Source organism: Colletotrichum orchidophilum (genome assembly GCF_001831195.1).
Source record: "Colletotrichum orchidophilum strain IMI 309357 chromosome Unknown Scaffold_16.1, whole genome shotgun sequence".
In the NCBI taxonomy this organism is placed as follows: Eukaryota; Fungi; Ascomycota; class Sordariomycetes; order Glomerellales; family Glomerellaceae; genus Colletotrichum; species Colletotrichum orchidophilum.
The window spans coordinates 101237-120562 of NW_019172972.1; the positions used below are offsets into that span (position 1 = coordinate 101237).

At 52.7% G+C, this 19326-nt stretch overlaps 8 protein-coding genes across 8 annotated transcripts; 5 read left to right on the top strand and 3 right to left on the bottom strand.

Moving 5' to 3' along the window:
- Positions 1-769: 769 nt before the first annotated feature.
- On the bottom strand, positions 770-4350 carry CORC01_02751 (potassium/sodium efflux P-type ATPase; the record flags this gene model as incomplete). Its single annotated transcript, XM_022614401.1, has 3 exons — positions 770-3170; positions 3224-3832; positions 3947-4350. 3 exons carry the CDS (start codon positions 4348-4350, stop codon positions 770-772), a joined length of 3414 nt encoding a protein of 1137 aa, XP_022479015.1.
- A 470-nt stretch (positions 4351-4820) lies between these two features.
- CORC01_02752 (uncharacterized protein) lies at positions 4821-5129 on the bottom strand (the record flags this gene model as incomplete). The annotated part of the gene is made up of 1 exon (XM_022614402.1): positions 4821-5129. One exon carries the CDS (start codon positions 5127-5129, stop codon positions 4821-4823), a length of 309 nt encoding a protein of 102 aa, XP_022479016.1.
- A 1670-nt stretch (positions 5130-6799) lies between these two features.
- On the top strand, positions 6800-7291 carry CORC01_02753 (uncharacterized protein; the record flags this gene model as incomplete). Its single annotated transcript, XM_022614403.1, has 1 exon — positions 6800-7291. The coding sequence occupies one exon, from the start codon at positions 6800-6802 to the stop codon at positions 7289-7291; it is 492 nt and encodes a 163-aa protein (XP_022479017.1).
- Positions 7292-9745: 2454 nt separating this feature from the next.
- On the top strand, positions 9746-10472 carry CORC01_02754 (uncharacterized protein; the record flags this gene model as incomplete). The annotated part of the gene is made up of 3 exons (XM_022614404.1): positions 9746-9841; positions 9928-10020; positions 10077-10472. Coding segments are annotated over 3 exons (585 nt in total), but the record flags the coding sequence as incomplete, so codon positions are not given.
- Positions 10473-11051: 579 nt separating this feature from the next.
- CORC01_02755 (uncharacterized protein) lies at positions 11052-11573 on the top strand (the record flags this gene model as incomplete). Its single annotated transcript, XM_022614405.1, has 1 exon — positions 11052-11573. The coding sequence occupies one exon, from the start codon at positions 11052-11054 to the stop codon at positions 11571-11573; it is 522 nt and encodes a 173-aa protein (XP_022479019.1).
- A 790-nt stretch (positions 11574-12363) lies between these two features.
- On the top strand, positions 12364-13419 carry CORC01_02756 (uncharacterized protein; the record flags this gene model as incomplete). The annotated part of the gene is made up of 1 exon (XM_022614406.1): positions 12364-13419. One exon carries the CDS (start codon positions 12364-12366, stop codon positions 13417-13419), a length of 1056 nt encoding a protein of 351 aa, XP_022479020.1.
- A 1617-nt stretch (positions 13420-15036) lies between these two features.
- CORC01_02757 (uncharacterized protein) lies at positions 15037-15858 on the top strand (the record flags this gene model as incomplete). Its single annotated transcript, XM_022614407.1, has 2 exons — positions 15037-15144; positions 15325-15858. 2 exons carry the CDS (start codon positions 15037-15039, stop codon positions 15856-15858), a joined length of 642 nt encoding a protein of 213 aa, XP_022479021.1.
- A 346-nt stretch (positions 15859-16204) lies between these two features.
- CORC01_02758 (uncharacterized protein) lies at positions 16205-18574 on the bottom strand (the record flags this gene model as incomplete). The annotated part of the gene is made up of 3 exons (XM_022614408.1): positions 16205-16327; positions 16386-17675; positions 17732-18574. The coding sequence occupies 3 exons, from the start codon at positions 18572-18574 to the stop codon at positions 16205-16207; spliced, it is 2256 nt and encodes a 751-aa protein (XP_022479022.1).
- Between the last annotated feature and the right edge of the window lie 752 nt (positions 18575-19326).

The following is a 19326-nucleotide window of genomic DNA, read 5'->3' on the forward strand; positions in this document are numbered from 1 at the left end:
GGCTTTCAATTCCGTCAATCAAAAGAGAGCAAGAAACAAATCAAAAAGGGCCGTGGAGATCGGGTAGGACTTTCCCCAAGATTACCCGGAGCAATTCAGCGTGCCGGCCGTCAGCCACCGTTTCTACTTACGGACGAGTCGGGCCAACCCGCGTCCGCTGACCGGTGACTGGCGCAGTGTCCACCTCCGTAGCTGCCCGCGGGGTGGGGAGGCAGGGGGCTTTTGGGCCTGCGAAGTGAGAGCCCCCGCCCACTTCTCTGCCGGTTCTTTCCTCTCCCTTCCACCCCCTCACATTGCTTGTCTACAAGCAGCGATGGGAGCCAAAGTCTGCAGACCTGTCCCAACTCAATGAGTATCTTCTAAAGGACCCTCCGATGCAATTTGACACAGCGAAGTGCTCATCTTCGCATTTTCAAAGGTCATCCTTGGGCTCAAGTGCAAATACACGTGCAATCACGTACTTTGGTCATAAGAGAAGAATTGGTTCAAGATCATGATTACTAGAGCCTATGGAAGACCTGGAAACCCTCAATCCATCATGATGCAAATCCATCGTGCCATGCAAAAGCCCTCTCAAGGGTTACAGCACAATCATCCTCCACCTAAAACACGGCCTGCCTCTTTCCTCCTCAGACTCAGCCGTCAAATCATGGATCTTGATGCTTTATGCAACAAATCCTCTTCGTGATAGTGGTATCATTAACTCTTTGCGAATCAAATCAAAGAAAAAAACAACAAAATCGATAATGCGTTCAAATAGACGGAGAACTCAGACCTTCTCGTCATTACTGTTGCTCGGGGAAGCCTCACCAGTGTGGGTATCACCCGAGAGGTTGGTGTTGGTCCGGTACTGGGAACGGCTGCGGCGGCCAGTGGACTCGCCAGTGTCCTTGCGACCGAATGAGTGCCAACTCTTGAAGGAGCTGAAGGTGATTGTCTTCTTGAAGTCGCGGCCTTCGTCTTCGCCACCCTGACTGAAGGCGCCGCGAACAACCTGGTGATCGTCGAGGAGGTTGAAGGTGCGCTTGATGAACTTCCACGCTTCAACACCGACGACGTACAGGAGAGTGAACCCGATGACGATCCCCCACTCCCAACTGATTCCAATGTGCTTGAAGAGGGTGGTGTTGAGGGTCGGGATGTAAATGACAGGGAATACAGACAGGGCACCAATGATGACGGCCCAGAACAGGAACTTGTTGCCGTAAATATCCTTGAAGAAGGGGAACTTGCTCTTGCTGTCGGGGTCGAGGCGGAACATGGAGCGGCGAAGGTTCTTGAACTCCCAAGCGGAGATGAGAATAATCCAAGTGAGCTCAGCAAAGACGGCGGCACGGGCACGGAATACGGGTCTGCAAGCCTCGGTGAACGTCTTGTTGCACTCGACACCCAGGTTCCCACCGTTGGCTCCATAGACGACGATGATGAATGTGGCCAGTGTCAGGGCACCCATGATGATACCGTACACAATCATGTCGATGATAATCTGGTTGGTGAAGACACCGCGCTTTTTGTTCTGAGGGGGCTTGCGCATGACATCGGCGGCGGCCTGCTCACGACCCAGACCAAAGGCTGGGAAGGACGAGGTAACCATGTTGATCCAAAGAATCTCCAGAGGGGAAATTGGGAAGACGGACAGATCGAAACCATCGCGGAAAGCGAGACCACAGCAAAGAAGGATAACCTCGCCGACATTGGAGCTGAGAAGATGGAGGATAAACTTTTGAATATTGTCAAACATGCGGCGGCCCTGGCGAATAGCGGAGACGATAGAGTTGAACTTATCATCTGTGAGCACAATCTTGGAAGCAGACTTGGCCACGTCAGATCCGGAGCCCATGGCAATACCGACGTCGGCACGAGCCAGTGAGGGGGCGTCGTTGACACCATCACCAGTCATCGCCATAAAGGCGTTGCGGCGACGGAGGGCATCGATCATGCGGGTCTTGGTGTCGGGAGCACAACGTGCAATGACCAGAGGCAGCTCGGGCATGGCGTCGATCTCCTCGTCAGTCATCTTGTCGAAATCAGTGGCCTTCTGCACAACCGCTTTGGCCACTTCGTCGGGTAGGACACCAAGATTCTTGGGAATGATACCGACTTCCTTTGCGATAGCCTTGGCCGTTTCAGGGTGGTCACCAGTCAGCATATGGACCTTGATACCGGCGGAGGAGCATTCGGCAATGGATGGCTTAGTCTCGCGGCGGGGAGGATCGTAGATTCCGGCAAGACCCAATAGAGTGAGACCCTGCTCAACTTCGGTGCGCAGAGCATCTTCCTTCTCTTGGGCGACGTCGGCCTGCTTGGTCGTGAACTTTCCGTTCCAGTCGCGGCAGCCGATAGCAAGCACTCGCTGGCCTTGAGATGCCAACTCGTTCATCTGGTTAAGGACATCTTCCTTCAAGGCCTCAGTGAGCTCCCGTCTGTCGTCGCCGATGCCGATGTGGGTGCAAAGATCCAGAATACGCTCGACGGCGCCCTTGGTGAAGACCAGGCTGTTCTTGGGGTCCCAAATGTCGGCAGTCTCGTCACTCTCGGGAATATCGTAGATGACAGACATGCGCTTTATGGAGCTGTCGAATGGGAATTCAGCAAGCTGCTTCCAGCCAAGACCCTCGAGGGATTTCTTTCCGAGCTTGAACCGGTGCGAGAAGATTTGAAGTGCGATCTCCGTGGGTTCGCCAGTGGTTTGCCACTTGGCTTCCTCCTCATCGTATCGGACGGTGGCCAGATTGCAGAGAGCGGAAGACAGGAGGAAAGCCTTGAGGCGTGGAGTCATCTCGGCCTCATTCTCGGCCTCGGGTGCTTTGTTGGGCTGCTTGTTTTGCAGCTTCTCCTCGGGAACGTCGAACTTGAGAATAGCAGCAGATCGTTCCTGATCGTAGTCGCGCTTTGGGGCTTCTTTGACCTTCTCCTCCTCCTTGGACTCCGAGTGAGTGACGCGGCCCTTGGTCGGGTCATTGGGGCTTTGGGAGTCTCGAACAGTATAGGTGTGAGAGAAGGGAAGCCAGGCCTTGCGAACAATCATGGCACCCTGGGTCAGGGTTCCAGTCTTGTCGGAACAGATATTGGTGACACCACCAAGGGCTTCAAGGGCGGAGAGGTCTCGGACGACGACGTTGGACTTTCGCATGACGGTCACGGCGACAACCATGGTGATTGTGAGAACACTGAAGCAATGTTAGTGGGGGCTAAACTCTACGAAGCGGTGCTTAACACTTACGCGACGAGAGACTCGGGGATGATGGCAATGCCGAGCGAAACGGCATAAATGATGACTTCTCCAGTGACATCGAACTTATGAGCGGCAAAGACAATAATGGCCAGAATAATGGCACAGCCAAAGAGCAGGTAAGCCAGAGCGGCCAGCTTCTTCTGCAAAGGGGTACCCTCAGTGAGACCCAAGAACTTGCCGACAGCATCGTATACCCGCCTGGAGAGACCAACAACAGGCTGACGCTTGCCGTACTTCTTGTAGTTCATGGAGCGACCGGGCTTGCGAGTCTTCTTCTGGGTGGATGCGGCGATTTTTCCGACTTCGGTCTGCATGCCAGTAGCAACCACAATCCCGCGACCACGTCCCTTGCGAACAATGGTGGTGGCGTAGGCGATATTGAGACGATCACCGATGCCGACCTCGCCCTCTTCGGTGGCTTTCTTCTCGGTGCCGGGGACCATGATGTTGGCTTCGGTTGTCTTATCGACGGGTTGAGCTTCACCGGTCAGAGACTGCTCATCGCAGGACAGGTTCATAGCCTCGAACATGCGCATGTCGGCGGGTACGGTATCGCCCATCTTGAGCAGGATGATATCACCGGGAACAACTTCGGCGCTGTTGCACTGATTAGTACGTTTGCCAAGCGGAAACAAGCAAGACGGCCATGGGCCAAGAGAGCCACGGAGAGAAAGTGGGGAAGCTGTGCGTTGACGCATTCCGTGTACTTACTTGGGGATGACCTTGGTCTTTCCGTCGCGCAAAACATTGGCAGAGGGGGCAGAAAGAGTGCGGAGAGCGTCCATTTGCTTCTCGGCACGATATTCCTGCCAGAAACCAATGGTGACGTTGGCGACAATGACGAAGGCAAGGACGCCTCCCTCAATGTAGTCATTAATTGCGAAACTGAGAATCATGGCGAAGAAGAGTACGAGGACCATGGCATTGAACAGCTGCTTGCTGAGAATGGTGTACCATGGCACCGATTCGCCGACTTCGAACTCATTGGGAGGGTAGTTGTCCGAAGCCTGCTGTACTTGCTGCGAAGACAATCCCTTGTCGGGGTCAACTTCGAGCGCCTGAGCGGTCTCCTCAACCGTCAGCAGGAAAGGGTGTTTTGGGTAGTCACCAGACATTGTGTCGTGTCTGAGCTGGCGACGTCGATGAGGTATAGGCTGCTTCCATTCACGATTGGGGTGGTGGGGAGGCGCTTAAATCAGCTGTAGCGAGTGAAGATGGAGAGGGGTGGTGTTGATATCTCTCGCAAAAGATGTCAGAAGCGATGGTTGGCTTGGAAACCCGGGAAGCTTCTTCTTCTGTCTTGTGGCTGAGAAGAGAAAGAACGGAAGCTGTTTGATCGGTAGATCTAGAGGTTGAGATCATAAAGGTTCGGGGGGACAAGGCTACCTTTATAGACTGACAGCCGAAAGACTGGTAGACTTGGAATATGGCAGGGTTTAGAAAAGTTTGGAAGCTTGTGCCTCCCAGCCTGCAAGGTCATCGGCTTCAGGCTGGGCAATGACAAGAAAGAGAGAGAAAAACTTGGGAATGGCGCCAAGGTCTGGGCATATGATAACACGCCCCCCTCCTCCGCGGGGCATTGTCGTTAAGGGTACTTGGACATGAAAGCTTGCAAAAGAAAAGGGCATTCGGTCATTGTGCCGACTGAAAGAGTGTGATTGGGCACGGATGGTGTTACCAAGGCGGTAGACATGGCAGCTTGACTTGGCTGAACTTGGCGGGTGGTGAGTATCTTGGCCATGGAGACCATTCCACTTTCTTGAGGGTTCTGGATTCGAAAAAGGCAGAAAAAGACAGAGAGCGAAGACGGTCCGGTTGGGTGGTGGTCCTCGGGTGACGATGACCTTGGCGGAGCTCTTGGCGGAGGGAAGCGGCGTAGACGGAAGTGGGGCATCCAGTGGGAGTGGGGTCCGGTGGTGGGGCCTGGATTAAGGTATTGAAAGAACAGGGGAGCGCTGGGGAAGGAAGAAACACTGGAGAGAGGAACCGGAGGGAGGCTCCGGGGGAGGGAGATGGGCAGATAGACGGGCAGGCATTCACTATAACTAGATTGAGCATGGAATATTGATAGTGAGAATCTTTTGTTTCCAATGCTGTGACACTTTTTCGAACTGAGACTGGAGGTTTGCTTGCTTGTCTGGCCTATCTGTGTGATGCGACTGTGAGATGCATGGGGAGGAAGAGGGCGTTGTGCAACTTAGGTGGCAGGAGCTTGCAAGCTTCCACGCAAAACACCATGAGACGAACTGCCATACCTAGTGCGCATACCTAGATTTGTAAATTGAGTGCGAACCTGCAGAGCTTTACGACATGACACACATGACATGACGGCAACGAACGCATTGAAGTCAGTGACGCCATTGGCCGCCGCTTAGCGAATAAGGTTATCCGATGCGATGACCCAATGGCAAGTCTGGTCTGAGCCATGATGGCGTGGATCACGTGCTGATGGACGCGCACAGACTTTTATACTTTTAAGTGGATTTTTTGGAGAGAGTATGTTGTGTGATTGGCCTGTCACCTCTTGGCCACTGGATTCCTTCTCTCTTGGCTCGCCTCCAGCTCGTCCAGCCAGTGGTTACAGCGGGTGGAGGTACCTTGCCAGCCAAGTTGCACAGCCATGCTACTTATGCAGCTCAGCGGACTCGCCGCGACTATCCGCTGTGTGGTGGTCACAGAGGGGTAGATCTTGGCGCCTTGGCTGCCGCGAAAGCCCACAACGGCCACTGAGAGCCGCTGAAAATGAGCGCTGTGTCTCGTTATTTGGCCGTTTGCGTAACCCTCCTGGCCACGCTCCAGCCAAATGGAACAACTCTCGTCTTCACCTCAACAAAACAGACTCTTAAACAACGTGATCTTTCTCATACATACCCAGGTGCCGGACTTCCAATTCCACCCTCAACGCCACGGCATACCCGTTCTCGTATATCTCCGGAGGCTGAGGCTGAGGCTGAGGCTAGGGCTGGGAGACTTGTTCTCCCCTCTGGCTCTCAACAAGGTTTGATATCACGTGTACCCTATGAGTCGGCTGACCTGTCTCCTTGCCCCGAAAGATGCTTGCAACGAGACTGTGAGACCCTGCATGATCGTTCACCGAACCCGAATAGAGCCGGAGTCAGGAGCTGGCTTCGCATTCCGCCGGGCGGAGCGAGATGGCGATACAGGGTGGCCACACGGCACGCCACGTTCAGTCACTTTTTGCTCAACTCCGTCCGCCGCCAAGAATACATCGCCATCGTGCACATCACCACGCCCGGCTAGGCAGAATAGGAATATCAGACAAGGTGGGCCGGGTTTCGACGGCCTGCGGTCGGTGCGGGCAATGTAGGAAAAATTTCTAGTCTCCGGACGACGATTATCGGTGGGCGCCGCCGTGCCGCCCCGGGGATGGGCGGACGAAAAAGCAAGCTTATTCCGACTCCAAGCCAGGAATGCGACGGCTATTCCTTCATCTCTGCAGCCGCTATGCCCCTTCTTCGATGTTGGAATGTGGATTCGTGGCACTCCTGCACAGCCTACATACCATCTACATCGAACCCTTTCTGTTCAACTGGAGAGACGACGATGATTCAATCCTCATCCTTCTACCACTGCTTCACGCGGGTCGTATCGCATGGCTACAGTAAGGACCCAGCTACCCCCCATTGCGACTCCGTCTGCGCCGGCTCTACTTGGCGGATCTTGGCAGTTCTTGTCCTACGACTCAACGACGTCGGATCAACTCCAACGTGGGATGACCATCGCTGGGCCCAGACATTCCAAACCCCAGGAACCCCCCCATTGACCCTTTATCCCACATTGCCTTCAATTGACCACTCACGGCCCCGATACCCGCAGCCCACAATCCCGAGGACGCAGCTCGAACAACGAAACACCCATCACACAGGCCAGAACAAAGGGACGAGAGAGACATCGTATCGCATCGCACATGGAGCTGGGCGCGTCGACGATCCAAGCGCGATGCTGATCCCTTCTGTCGGTTTTCCTCACCTGTGCCGCCTTTCGCCCATCACCCCGCGTCGACGCCCGTATCTGCGCTCGTGCCACCCGAGATGAAATTGTCACTCGCAGTGGCTACTCCCCACCTCCACGAGCCCTTCTCCTCGTCCGAACAGCTTCACCCCACCGACTCTCATTGTCCAATTCTTATTCTTCGGGCTTCTTGCTCGCCAGGTGCCACCTCGAATGGCCTGACACGGTCACAATCTCCTCGGCGGGGTTGCCAAGCACTTGGCTTCTCGCGACCGCGCAAGATGGTGTGGACCGGGCCAAGTGACGTAGGAGGTTCAACCTCGAATGCTCTTCCGCACCCCTTCCCCTTGAGCCCCTCAGTTCTCTCGTTCCACGCTCGCTCAGGCCAGACACACCACTAGTGCTTCGTTGTACTGTCTTGGCAACAAAACTTTTCCGCCAAGCTGTCACCGTGGTCCTTGGAATCGTCAAACCCGATCTCAGATTCGTGGATAGCGTCGTGAAGAATCCAATGCTTACTCTCAATGCTGTCACATGGCGCCATTGGCCATCGTCCCGAACCAACCCCTCGGGAACGGTCTGTGATGAATTGCCATTACCGGTCTACCACTACGGCACTGGTAGCGTAAGCTAATCTTTCCTAGGCTCGCATGTTTTCAGCAATGCTGGGTAAAACAATAACCCGGTTGCCACATGTCGTTGTCCAACATAAACCATGCTTCAAGACCAGTCGCCACCAGCAACGTGCCCGCGATGCTCGCGATGATGGTCAGCACCGCTGTCACAACCTCAGCCTGCATGGATCCGTCTTGCTTTTTTTCTCGTCCCCCGACTACTCCACGCGAAGCTTGACTTTGCTTGTTCTGCTTTCTCCCATGAGCTTATATTACGGCACTATGCATGCGCTCGCGTCTTGGATGATGGCATCGACCCCATCTTCAAACGTCTGTCTGCCGCTTTCGCGGTGTGGGGGGCAAACAGAATGCCTACCTTGTCTTTGATGCTCGGCCGCGGCACCGTCATCGTACATATGGCAGAGGAGACAAGTGCCTGCTCTGTCTCAATGCGGTCAGAGAACCTATCAAAGGAAGAGACCCAGCTGCTTTGAGGGCTCCTTCTCTGCGTCGACGCCCTTCTCTCCACCTGTGACTTTGTCCAAGTCTTGGTGCTCTTGGGATGTTCTTGGCCTTGGCGAAACTGACCAACGACCAGATTTCAAGGTTATCGAACGGCTTCGCCAAGACTAGGCGATCAGCTGAAACTTTGCAAAGGCCAAATGGATTCAGCCATAGATCTACATCCTTGGTCCCAATGCATCGCCACACCTTATCTGTTTGCAAGTCTTCGATTGTGCCTCGTCGTCTTATGAAGTTGCCGATGGGGTGTGCAATTTTCATTGGCTTTATATCAGAACCAAGAATCAGCCCAGATTATTGATTAAGTAATGGTCGCTGGAACTATTGGTCGGGCCATGTTATACTGGTTGATCAAGACAATCGGTGCCAGTTGAACATCGCTAGTTTCTGAAACTTTTGGGTTGGACGAGTGTCAGACATTCTTTCTCTTACCCAGTAAAGACTCAAGATTTGGTTTAGTTGCTACTAGTGAAAGCATTGCTCAGGTATACGGTTTCCACAATATCGCATAACGAAGAACATGTCTGCTACCACAGTTCTAAAGCTTGGGATACGCTGCGTAGTTTAGCCAACGGATACTAGTTTGGAAGGAAAAATCGGACGATGAGTTAGAATAGAGTACACATGCAGGCATCAGCTCTGTAAGATGGGGTGAAGCCTCGTCGCTCTCGTCCCCCAAAAGTTTATCCCCAGCCTAATCGAGCCGAAACAATACTTACAAGCTCCCAATTTGCAGAGGTGATCATGAGAAGCATCGCATCTGTAGCATGCTGGATTTTGATCGGGAGCACAGGGGTCTATACTCGTAAGTTCAAGCAGCAGTCCTCACCTACCCAAACCTTTCAAGGTGGAACCTACTAGCAAGAGTATGAGCCGCCTACGAGCTCTCTGAAGATATCGTATCCACAAACGAGCTGCCGGTTCTCTGCTCGGTACCCTGTCTGCCACTAAAAGTTGTGTTCCCGGATTGCGATACTCTTTGTGAAAAATGCGGGAAGCCTGAGACCATTGCGAGAAGTCCAAGACGTTTTGTAAGACTGTTAGGACGGCTGAGTGGGTTGATCCGTCAAATAACGTCGTCCATAGCGGAAAATGCGGGAAGAAGGTAAATCTTCGTTGATTCTGTTTGCTTCCCGCCCTAAAAAGGGGGGAAAGGGGGCATCTTAAGAGCCAACTTTGACGTCTTGGGCTAATATTTGGATCATCTGCCAGCGTGGTGAGGGGCAGAGTTGCTGCAACTGGAAATGCGTCCCCGAAACTAACTTCCAATCGGATTTTAACAACTGCGGCAAGTGAGGCATCAAGGTACGTTGATAGCTTTATCTATCCTCTTCCTCGATTGTATATGATTGAGGAAGAGGATATTTGAAAGTTCCAGTCCCAATTCATCTCTCACAACCCTCAGTGTGATGAAGAAAAAGCATGCGGCGATTTCAAGTATATAAGTACGGCACAGTCACAGAGTGATGGTAAAAACTGCGGGAAGTGCGGTACCAAGGCAAGTCATTCTCTTTATGATCTTCATGTCTCTTAAGCAAGGAAATCATGCGCGGCTTTCGAAAGCTATTTCTACTGTGTTACTAGTGTTCCGAGAGCAAGATGTGCTGCGATTCCAAGTGCGTGGAAAAGGCCATATTCCAGAACAATCCCATGAACTGCGGCAAGTGGGGGAATAAAGTGCATTTCCTCCCTCCTTATTTACCAAAAGATGAATCAATCAAGTATGTCGCAAGTGTCCACAAACCTACAACTGCCACTCGAGCCACTGCCTCGAACCATACAACTGTGAAACCGGCGTCTGCCTCCTCGAAAGCTGCCACGTTACCATTCTCAACGGGTCTGGCTGTGGTGCTGGTGAAGACGAGTTGTGCGATTGCATGGAGACCGCCGACGGGAATCCGTTTTGCGGCACTTTCGATGGGCAGTATTGCAAGGATCTGTGTAATAGTGATCTAGACTGCCGACATAGCAAGGGCAAGATCTACGTGAGGTGGGATAAGACTTTTTGCTTGGCGGTGGCTTCTGACGATGGGAAGTTTAAGGGTGTTTGCTTTGAGGCCTATGGGGGAAAGTGGGAGAGGTTCGGTGGTTTGCTCCTTGGTCTTCCGGCTTCAAAAGTCCGCATCTGACTCTCCTTCAAAATTTCACAGCATTGTAACTTGCAGCAGAATATGAGCCATCGTAGCCTACTAAGTTTGATATCTAATTGAAAACATCAGCATCTAGTTATCTGAGGATGTCTACCAAGATTGACATGAAATCAATCACGCAACAGCCTCCTAACAGACTCAAAGGATATCCGCACCTCATTTGATTTTCCAGTTGGATTTCTTAGATAGTAAGGTACTCGAACCTTCGTTTATAACGCCACGCTTTCCAAATCATGCTTCTGACCACAACGTTTCCCGGTTTTCCGGAAACCTTCAGCCTCACAGCTTTCCGCTTACACACTCAACCCTCCCAACCTTTATGTTAGCTTTCGGAGATAGCCTTGAGGTATCTATAAGAGCCTGTTCTTTTCTCATCAAAGCTGCATCGTTTTCCTCAAATCTTTCATGCACAAACCTAAGCTTAGCCTTCAGCCATCATACCAGATACAGCAAAGCTACCATCGTCCCCCTTCTCCCAGGCGTGCTTCATACACTGCTAATCGCCAACGCGCAAGACGCCCCAATCATCAACACCCATTCATCCACGCAACCGCCAACATGAAGCTCTCCACCGCCCTCACCCTCCTCCTAGCCCCCCTGGCAGCCTTCGCCAAACCCCCCAAGCGCACACCTGACCGCGAACTCAGACTCGACCAGCTTCCCGCCTGCATGCGGTATTGCATAGCCGAAACCAAATGGCGCCTAAGAAGTCCCATCCCCAAGACAACTGGGCAGTGGTGCCATATCACGGCGCCGCCCCAGACCCCGGATTGGATCGACTGGGGTCGAACCATGGACAAGTGCAAGAAGCACCAGTGCGAGAGCAGCATCTTCTGGGTCGACACCGCCATCTGGCACTATGACCAGTGCCTCTACCGTAGGGACAAGGAAGAGAGCTTGGCGTTCTTGAATGACTACCGCAGGGCTTATTGGTGGCCAAACGAACGTCAGCCTATTCGGCCTCCACATCATAAGAATTGGATTTCAGACGAGCGAATTGGTGTTCCTCAATACCAGATAGATTGGGAGGAAGAGTATGTGACGAAGCCTGCTGCACCACCTATCCAGGAGCCTCAGTAAAATCTTCGCATGATCGGTTGGACCTGGGCTAGCTCCTGCTAGACCTTCCTCAACTTCCATCTCAGGTTGTAGGCGGATGGACAATTGCGTTCTCATGGAGTCCATCAAAGTCAAGGTGTCACCAAGCGGAAGATGGAGACAGCGCGGCATTCTTCCGTCAATCGTCGATCGCTTAAGCAGTCTGGTCTTCACGCTCTTCAAAGCCAACTATCGATGTATTAATCCTAGCTTAATTAATGTTTCAATGATTCGTTCTTCTCAATAAAGTATCATTTGAACCATTATTTCCCAGGTAGCCGTTGATAATGCTAAATCACATGTTCAGCTCTCCATCAGGTTTTTTCTTTTTTTCTGCGACGGATATTGTGGAATTACTTCATTTGGACTAATACATTGATACACATTTGAAAGCCGGAACGTGCATGTAGACATCAGAACCCCATAGCCTAGACTCGGATCTGAGGTGTCTTTCAAACCCCGACACATGTTGCGGACTTTGGACGAAATCCGTTTGCAACGAGGCCTAGCTGCGTGGCTACGGCCGTCATCTTCAAGGCTTATTTGTAATACAGCATGCAGCATGGTTGTAGAGAGGCGGACTTTGGCGGACTTTGAAGAATTTCGATATCATTGTGAGACGGTGAGATAATGATTAGTAAAGACACCGGCATTTGCTCGTAGATACTTAAACCTGGCGCCCGACTCACCAGCATATTGAAGGCAGGTGAAAGAATTAAGCTGAGCTTGCCCTTGTATTTTCAAACGCAGAACTTGCGATCCTTTCCAAACAATGGCGGGCGCTACTCTCTTCGTCGGAAGCGAAGGGAATGTAACTGCTCGACGGGACCTCCCTCCAGTCACAGCACGAGACGGCGAACTTCTCATCGACGTACTCTATTCGGGAGTCAACCCTGCGGATCTCAAGATAGTACACTTCATTAACTTCCGGAACTCTGTTCCAGGAACCGACTTCTGCGGAAAGATTGTGGAATGCCCTGCCCTTGCCGGCTCTGGATTCAAAGTCGGCGACATTGTTGCCGGCCAGACCGTTCCCCACGGAGACCACTTCAACGGGTACGGAGCTCACAAGCCGCGCATCTCTACGGCGCAGGCTGACCTTTTCAAAGTGCCTGCGGGCATGGCCTATTCCGACGCCGCAGCCATAACCACCGTCACTCAGACTGCTAGCGACGCATTGTACAACAACTTCAAACTTCCTCTCCCAGGAAATATCCATGACGTTGTAGAGGGTACGCTGGTCATTTGGGGCGGAGGTACGGCTGTCGGCGTGTCGGCCATCCAGCTGGCTCGTGCCAGCGGTGTGACCAACATCATCACTACGGCATCCCCTTCCCGCCATAATCTTCTACGAGACCTTGGCGCAACGGAATGCTTCGACTATAGGGACGCCGACGTCGCAGAAAAAGTGAAACAATCAGTCATCAAGGCAGGCCATTCCCGGGTCTGGGGGTTTGAAACCGCGGGTTCGCCCGAGTCTTGCCAGCTACTCCTCGATGCCTTGTCCGTAATCCCGGGTGACATACATTTTTCCTGGGTCAACGCCACGAGCGTGCGGCGTCCGTCAAGCGAGTCGGTTCTCGGATCCCGAGGCTACGAAATTGTCTTTGAGGTTCCCAGCGGTCGCCGCGTCATTCCTGCAGAACCTGAAAAGGCTGTTCAAATGTGGGATGCTCTCCGGTGGGCAGTGTCGAATTATGAGAAGGGATTCAAGCTGCCCGTTGTGCGTGTTTTTGAGGGTACGGGAGAAGAGGCGCTCGGAGAGATGGAAACGGTGTCCAAGCAGGGATCTTTTGGGAAGCTGGTGCTGAAGCATCCTCTCCAGTGATATTGAACCCAGGGTTGGTTCCTTTCTGCAGGAGATTCATTCCAGACATGGTCAAAGAAAGTATCTCTGCACAGGAACAAGTTGGCCAAATGAGAACTGCAGAGCAGGCTGCCGAAATTTAACTCCAATAGGATGTGTGCCCACGGGCCAACAATGGGACACTGAGAGTATCATGTATTACAAGGCCAACACATAGAGTCGACGAAAGATTACTATGATGCCGACCTTCTCTCAGCCGATTGTAGTGTCATGTCGTTATTTGCAAGCTTTGACATGATATAAGCCTAAACCTTTTTACTTAGCTTCTTAGCAAGCCATCATCTGTCTACCTTAAGGTATGTGTACAAAGCAGGTGACACGCATCGACGAGACGGCATCAAAAGAAACTTTAGAAGCAGGGATTTAGAATTTCGTAAAGAAATCATCGTCGGCTTCCCACGCCTTACAAGCCCATAGCTCGCCCCAAACCATCTGTCGCAAATGCTTTTCGCTTAGATCCTCGTTTTTGACCTACAAGATATCTGCGCAGAGGTCATTCTCGTCTAGGCCCCCCTGGTCAAACCATGAAGAACGTTATCCCAGACACGCTGGAAAGGCAAGAGGTCGATCCAGGGGTGGTGGAGGACTGTCCGTTATAAGGGTGTAACATATGACAGGTATGCCCATGATTGAAGAGCCCCCTTTTGTTTTCTTTTTCTCCCTGAGATGTACAGAATCAAATCCATGTTGCAAGCATTGATCGAGGCTGTATCCGGCACATAACCTGGATTGTGTGTAACCTCTATATAGGTAGCCGTTGGCCCACTGCGGTATTGGTTCCTGCCCAGAAAGTTAGTCACCGAGCACTTCCCTCGATCGTCAATGGTCTCTACCTTAGGTGGCGGGAAGTTAGCACACTGCCCTTTCATCCGAACTCACTCGCTATCACCCCAACATCTTCAGGCGATCCCGGGCTATATGGGATGCCACCTACCTTAGGTAGATTGATCGCGGTGCAAAGCATATTTGCTGATGTGATGCACATGTCGCAGTATGTAAGGGTATACTTACGAGCAAGTGCTGAAACGTGGACGGGCGAAAATCCCATGGGAATGCGTGCCCTTCAGCAAGGCTGAGCACAAGCAGGTGGGTTTTCTATTAGATCACTGCAGGAGATTGAATCCTACAATATGTCTTGGCCAGTCTCTGTGCTTTACCATTGGATTAGAAGAGAGACCGCAGCATCATCCTTGCCACGGGTGCGAAAAGCGCTCTCGCACTCGCCTAACAGGATAAAATGGGTCCATAAGCGGCCTCCCGGAGCCGGGGCGTCGTTGATCTGCACTGAAGCTCCGTTCAGATGGGCATATATGATCGGAGGCATCCTACTTACATATAAAAAAGTACTAACATGATTCAAAAATTCATTTCCATCAGAGCGGCTGCAATTTCTTTGTCATCGGGTCAAATTGGTCTTGTTCGGTTCCCTTCCACTTGGTCAAGCCTACGCCTCACGATATCAATATTCAAACAACAATGACACGAGTCTTTCGATATCGAGATGGCGTGGCGATCGCTCAAATAGTCGTATTCCTAGTTTACCTATCTTTCGGCATTTTCTTCCGTTTCAAAAAGAAAATGGGCTGGTTCGGCATTTCCTTCATCTCCACAATCCGCATAGTCGGCGCCGGCTGCATGCTCGGCACAATCACCAACGGTTCCAGAGCAGTCTGGGCCGCCATCTTTGTCTGAGAATCCCTGGGCCTCGTGCTCCTCACCTTCGTCTTGCTCGACCTGCTGAAGAGGGTGTAAGTCTCGTCCCCTCCCCTCCCCCTCCCCCTCTCAGTCGTCCAACCGCCCACTATTGTACAAAAAACGGCTCTTCATGCTGACGTTTATCCCCTCAATAGGAATTCGTTCGTCCAGGTCCTGACACAATGGCACTTCCGCATCCCCGAACTCATCTGCTGGGCCGGTCTCGCCATCTCGATTGCCGACTACGCCCTGGCAGCCCAAAAGACGGACAACGCCATGGCCCCCGGCTCGCTCACCAGAGCGGGCGTGGGCCTCTTTGCGGCGCTCTACTTCTGGGGCGTCCTCCTCTTCATGCTCTTGGCGAAGCAGTGGAAGCAAATCCCTCAAGCGGATATGCGGGCGATGATTGGCTTCGCCGGGTGCTTCCCGTTCATGGTCGTCCGGATCTCCTACACGATAGCCTATGTCAGCACCGGGGAGAGGCGGTTCAGCGCGGTCAGCGGCGATAAGACGACGTACTTATTGATGACTTTTTTGATGGAGTTTGCCGTTTTGGGATTTGTGGTGTGGACTATTTGGGGGCTGGATCCGGTGTACAAGCAGCTGGAGAAGGTGCGTGGTCAAGACACGGGTGAGATGGAAGATCTCGTAGAGTCTCATGGGCAGAGATCCTGGCGGTCGGAGCGGAGACTTGATAGTCAGTAGCTTCGCGTAGAATTTTTTTACTTAGTTTGATCGAATCTGGTGTATCTCAGTCAGTACAATATTGGGTCATTTTTCGACCACAAGATATGGCGAAATTGGATTTTACTACAGAACGTTCACATCGAGTAGCAACGTGCAAGAGTAATGGCAAGTCAGTTGTTCCTTTTAACTACCTAGCTAGACCGAACGCCGGTCGCCTGTGGGAATGAAAGACAAAGTCGAGACCTCTTACCTCGGTCGAATTTGATGCTAATGTGCTACCCTGTCTCAAGGGTCTTGATACGTTTTTATTTTGAAGCCAGTTTCTCAAATCTCTCCAGCCTCTTCAGCCTCTCCACTCGTTGCCTCACATCTTTACACGGAATAAGTAGCGGAGACGGACTTGGGCAAGGTCGTACGTGATGTACTCGTTGTACATGAGGTATGCGCCCGGGACATTGGTTGGGCCTGGCGTCACGCTCACGTCGGGCTGCGAAATAATTAGTAATGGATCATTGCGTTGGATTTGGAGTGCAGCTTGTTCTCACCATCTGGACATCTTTGAGGGATGGGTTTACGCAGCCAGCATCCTTCCACTTGCTCGGTCCGGTGTTACCTTGACCCCAAGTGGACCACATGCCGCCCGCCTTTGCAGTATCGCCCGCGTTGTAACTCGCGTTTGTAAGCTTCTGCATCGGGTCTCCAAGCTCGGCCTCACAAAGCAGCAACAACGCCTGGCCGCCTGAGTTATAGGAGGCGCAGTAGTTTGCTGACTTGCTAGACATGTCTGCAAGGTAGATTCCCTTGCCGAACATGTATCCAGAAACCGGGGCCTCAGGAGGGGCGATTCGGAGGCCCTGGCTGAGAATACCACCGTAGTTCGTAACTCGCGAGCCATGCCACAGCAACCTTCGATCAGACTTGATGGACGAGAACTCGCTCTTTTCGAAGCGTTCCACCTCGCCCTGTCGTTCGATCCGGAATATATCCTGTATTTTGTAGCTGTGGCCGTGGGTAGAGCCCTTGGATCCATTCAGGTACTCAGCAAGAAGGGTGAACTCTGGGCTCTTGGGGTCAAGAGGAGTCATCTCCTCCATTCCGAGACCCTGGTACTGTCTGTCGGCGGGGTGGACGTCGTTGTTCTTGCGATCGACCTTCATAAGGTCAGCCGCAACCTTCATGTCGGACAAACTGTCGAGCAAGTCGACTTCCTTCTTCAACATGTTGCCAGAGCCAATGATGGGAGGACGGTTGCGACCGAATGCGTGAGGGATCAGGGAGTAGTACGAGTTCGACAAGTGCTCAGTCGCAGCCGGGACAGTCATGTGGTATTGTGAGTCGGCAAGCGTGCTGTCGTTGAACAGAGCAGCGAGATCTTTGAGCACCTGGAACCCCCTGAGGATGGTGTTCTTGCTGAGCTTTCCAAGGGGCAGCTTGTTGGCATCGTAGTTCATTGAGGTCATGGCCTCGCGGAAGTACTGGTGGTTGAAGATGAGGCTCATCAGGTCCTGCACCGGCTGCGGAAGGGATGATTTGACTGGATCTGGCATATCCTCGTCGTCCTCTTCATCCTTTTTGACGTCGCCGGCCGGGCCCTCATCGTCGTCGCCATCATCATCCGAATCTGGCTCGTAGCTGCGCTCAACAAAGGCATACTTGCCAGGCTTGGGAGGGTCACCGCGCTTCACCCAGGGAAGGCCGCTCTTGTCTTTGAACTTCTTGTCGTAGTTTTTCAAGGCGTCGTCGAGACTACCATTGCCAAGAACAGCACACTGACCAAATTCTCCGACTCTACCCCAGCGGGTCCATGTCTTGAACGTTTTGCCATCTTGTACAAGCTGTGGGATGTTTAGATGACAGCTTCGATTCGGAAAATCAGCTGGCGTGCACATACCTGAACGCGGTAGAATTTGTTGTTATTGTTTGAGGCATTTGTCTGGTTCAGAGATGCGTCGTAGATGACACCATCAGGGGCAATGTAGACAGTTCCCTGGACTTTGCAGCCCTCATCAAGAGGAACAACGATCCCCTTGGACGCAACCTGGGCGTCACCATCGGAAACTTGTTTTTTCACGTCGGTCTTATCGTCAGCATCGTCGGATGCGGCCGCAGAACCAGCAGCTTTCTTTTTGCCCTTGGCACCAGCGGCGGCTTTCTGCTTCTTCACGTCGGGTTTGGCATCGGTATCACTGTCATTGTCAGATTGAGTGTCTGCCTTGACGCGCTTCTTGCCTGCGCCATTGGCCTTGGTCGCGGTGCTGGTTTGAGACTGCGACTGCGGGCCTTTCTGCTGAGACCCATTGGCTTGCGCTGAGGCACCACTCTTCTTCGTGGATCCATTAGTGGCTGCAGCCGGGGTGGCCTTTGCCGTTGCGGACTTGCCGGGCTCAAAGTCGCTCTCAGCGGCCTTGGACCCCTGAGACTCACACTCCTCGGCCCATTCAAGTGTGACGATGAAGATGCCATTCTTCTGGGCGGAAGCGACTTTTGTGGTGACAGCCTTGACTTCCTCTGGTGTCGTGATGAGATGGGTTGTCTTCTTGGTAACTGACTTGGCGATGCTGGCACCGAGGGAGGAGAGCCACGACTCGAGCTCCGTCCGCTTCTTTTCAAAGGTGCCGCTGATGGCAATGACGGTGCCAGCCAATGGTTGAGCCGCAGGGGTAGCGGGAGCAGCGCTTGCAGCTGTTGCAGCTGTCGCAGCTGCTGTTCTCCCCGATCTCCTAGGGGCAGACATTGTGGGCGGGATGTGGAGGTTGTGCAGCGACAGGGAAGAGTGAGAAAAAAGAAGCTTCGGACGTATGACAGGGGGGTCCGTGTAGAGTGGCCGAGTCCAACTGATGGTTGATGAGTGAGTTGAAGAGAAGTGAAGATGAAAGGCGACAGGATGAAAGGGAGTCGAGATGATTTATTTCATTGTGCCTTCTCTGGCTTCCGGTGAGAAAAGATGTCAGCTCATTGCCAGTTGGAGCTACCTTGGCTGGAAGGTACCGACGTCGACGTGCCCATGTCACCTAGGGGAAGGTGCCGCACGCTTTTAGCTCCTTCGGGTCGAACCAACATGGTCCTGCAGGCACCAACGCCGCTGGTGCCTGGCGCACGAGCCACCGCGACTGCTCGAGGACCTCGCGAGTTCACGTGCCGTCCCCACTTCAAGGCTCATTGTTTTTAGAGGGGTTCCTGCCTGGAGTGAGTGCTTGGCTTCATATTTCAGTCCATGTTTGCTACCTAAGGCATATATGGGAGGGGACTCCTCAACATTCCGAATCGCTTCATGCCTAGCCATACCGTTACCATGGTTGACTTCCCTAGGTGGGTCAGCTGCCTGGGGCACCTTGCCTAAGGTAGGTAGATGGTGGACCTCAATACCTAGGCCCAGAACCGGGAGACACCTCGAAGAGCGATTGCATGTCCGATATCACCACACGCAAAACCTCGATCTTCGGCCCTATGGCTCGGCGCCCTCTGCAGCCAATTAGTTTCCCCAGC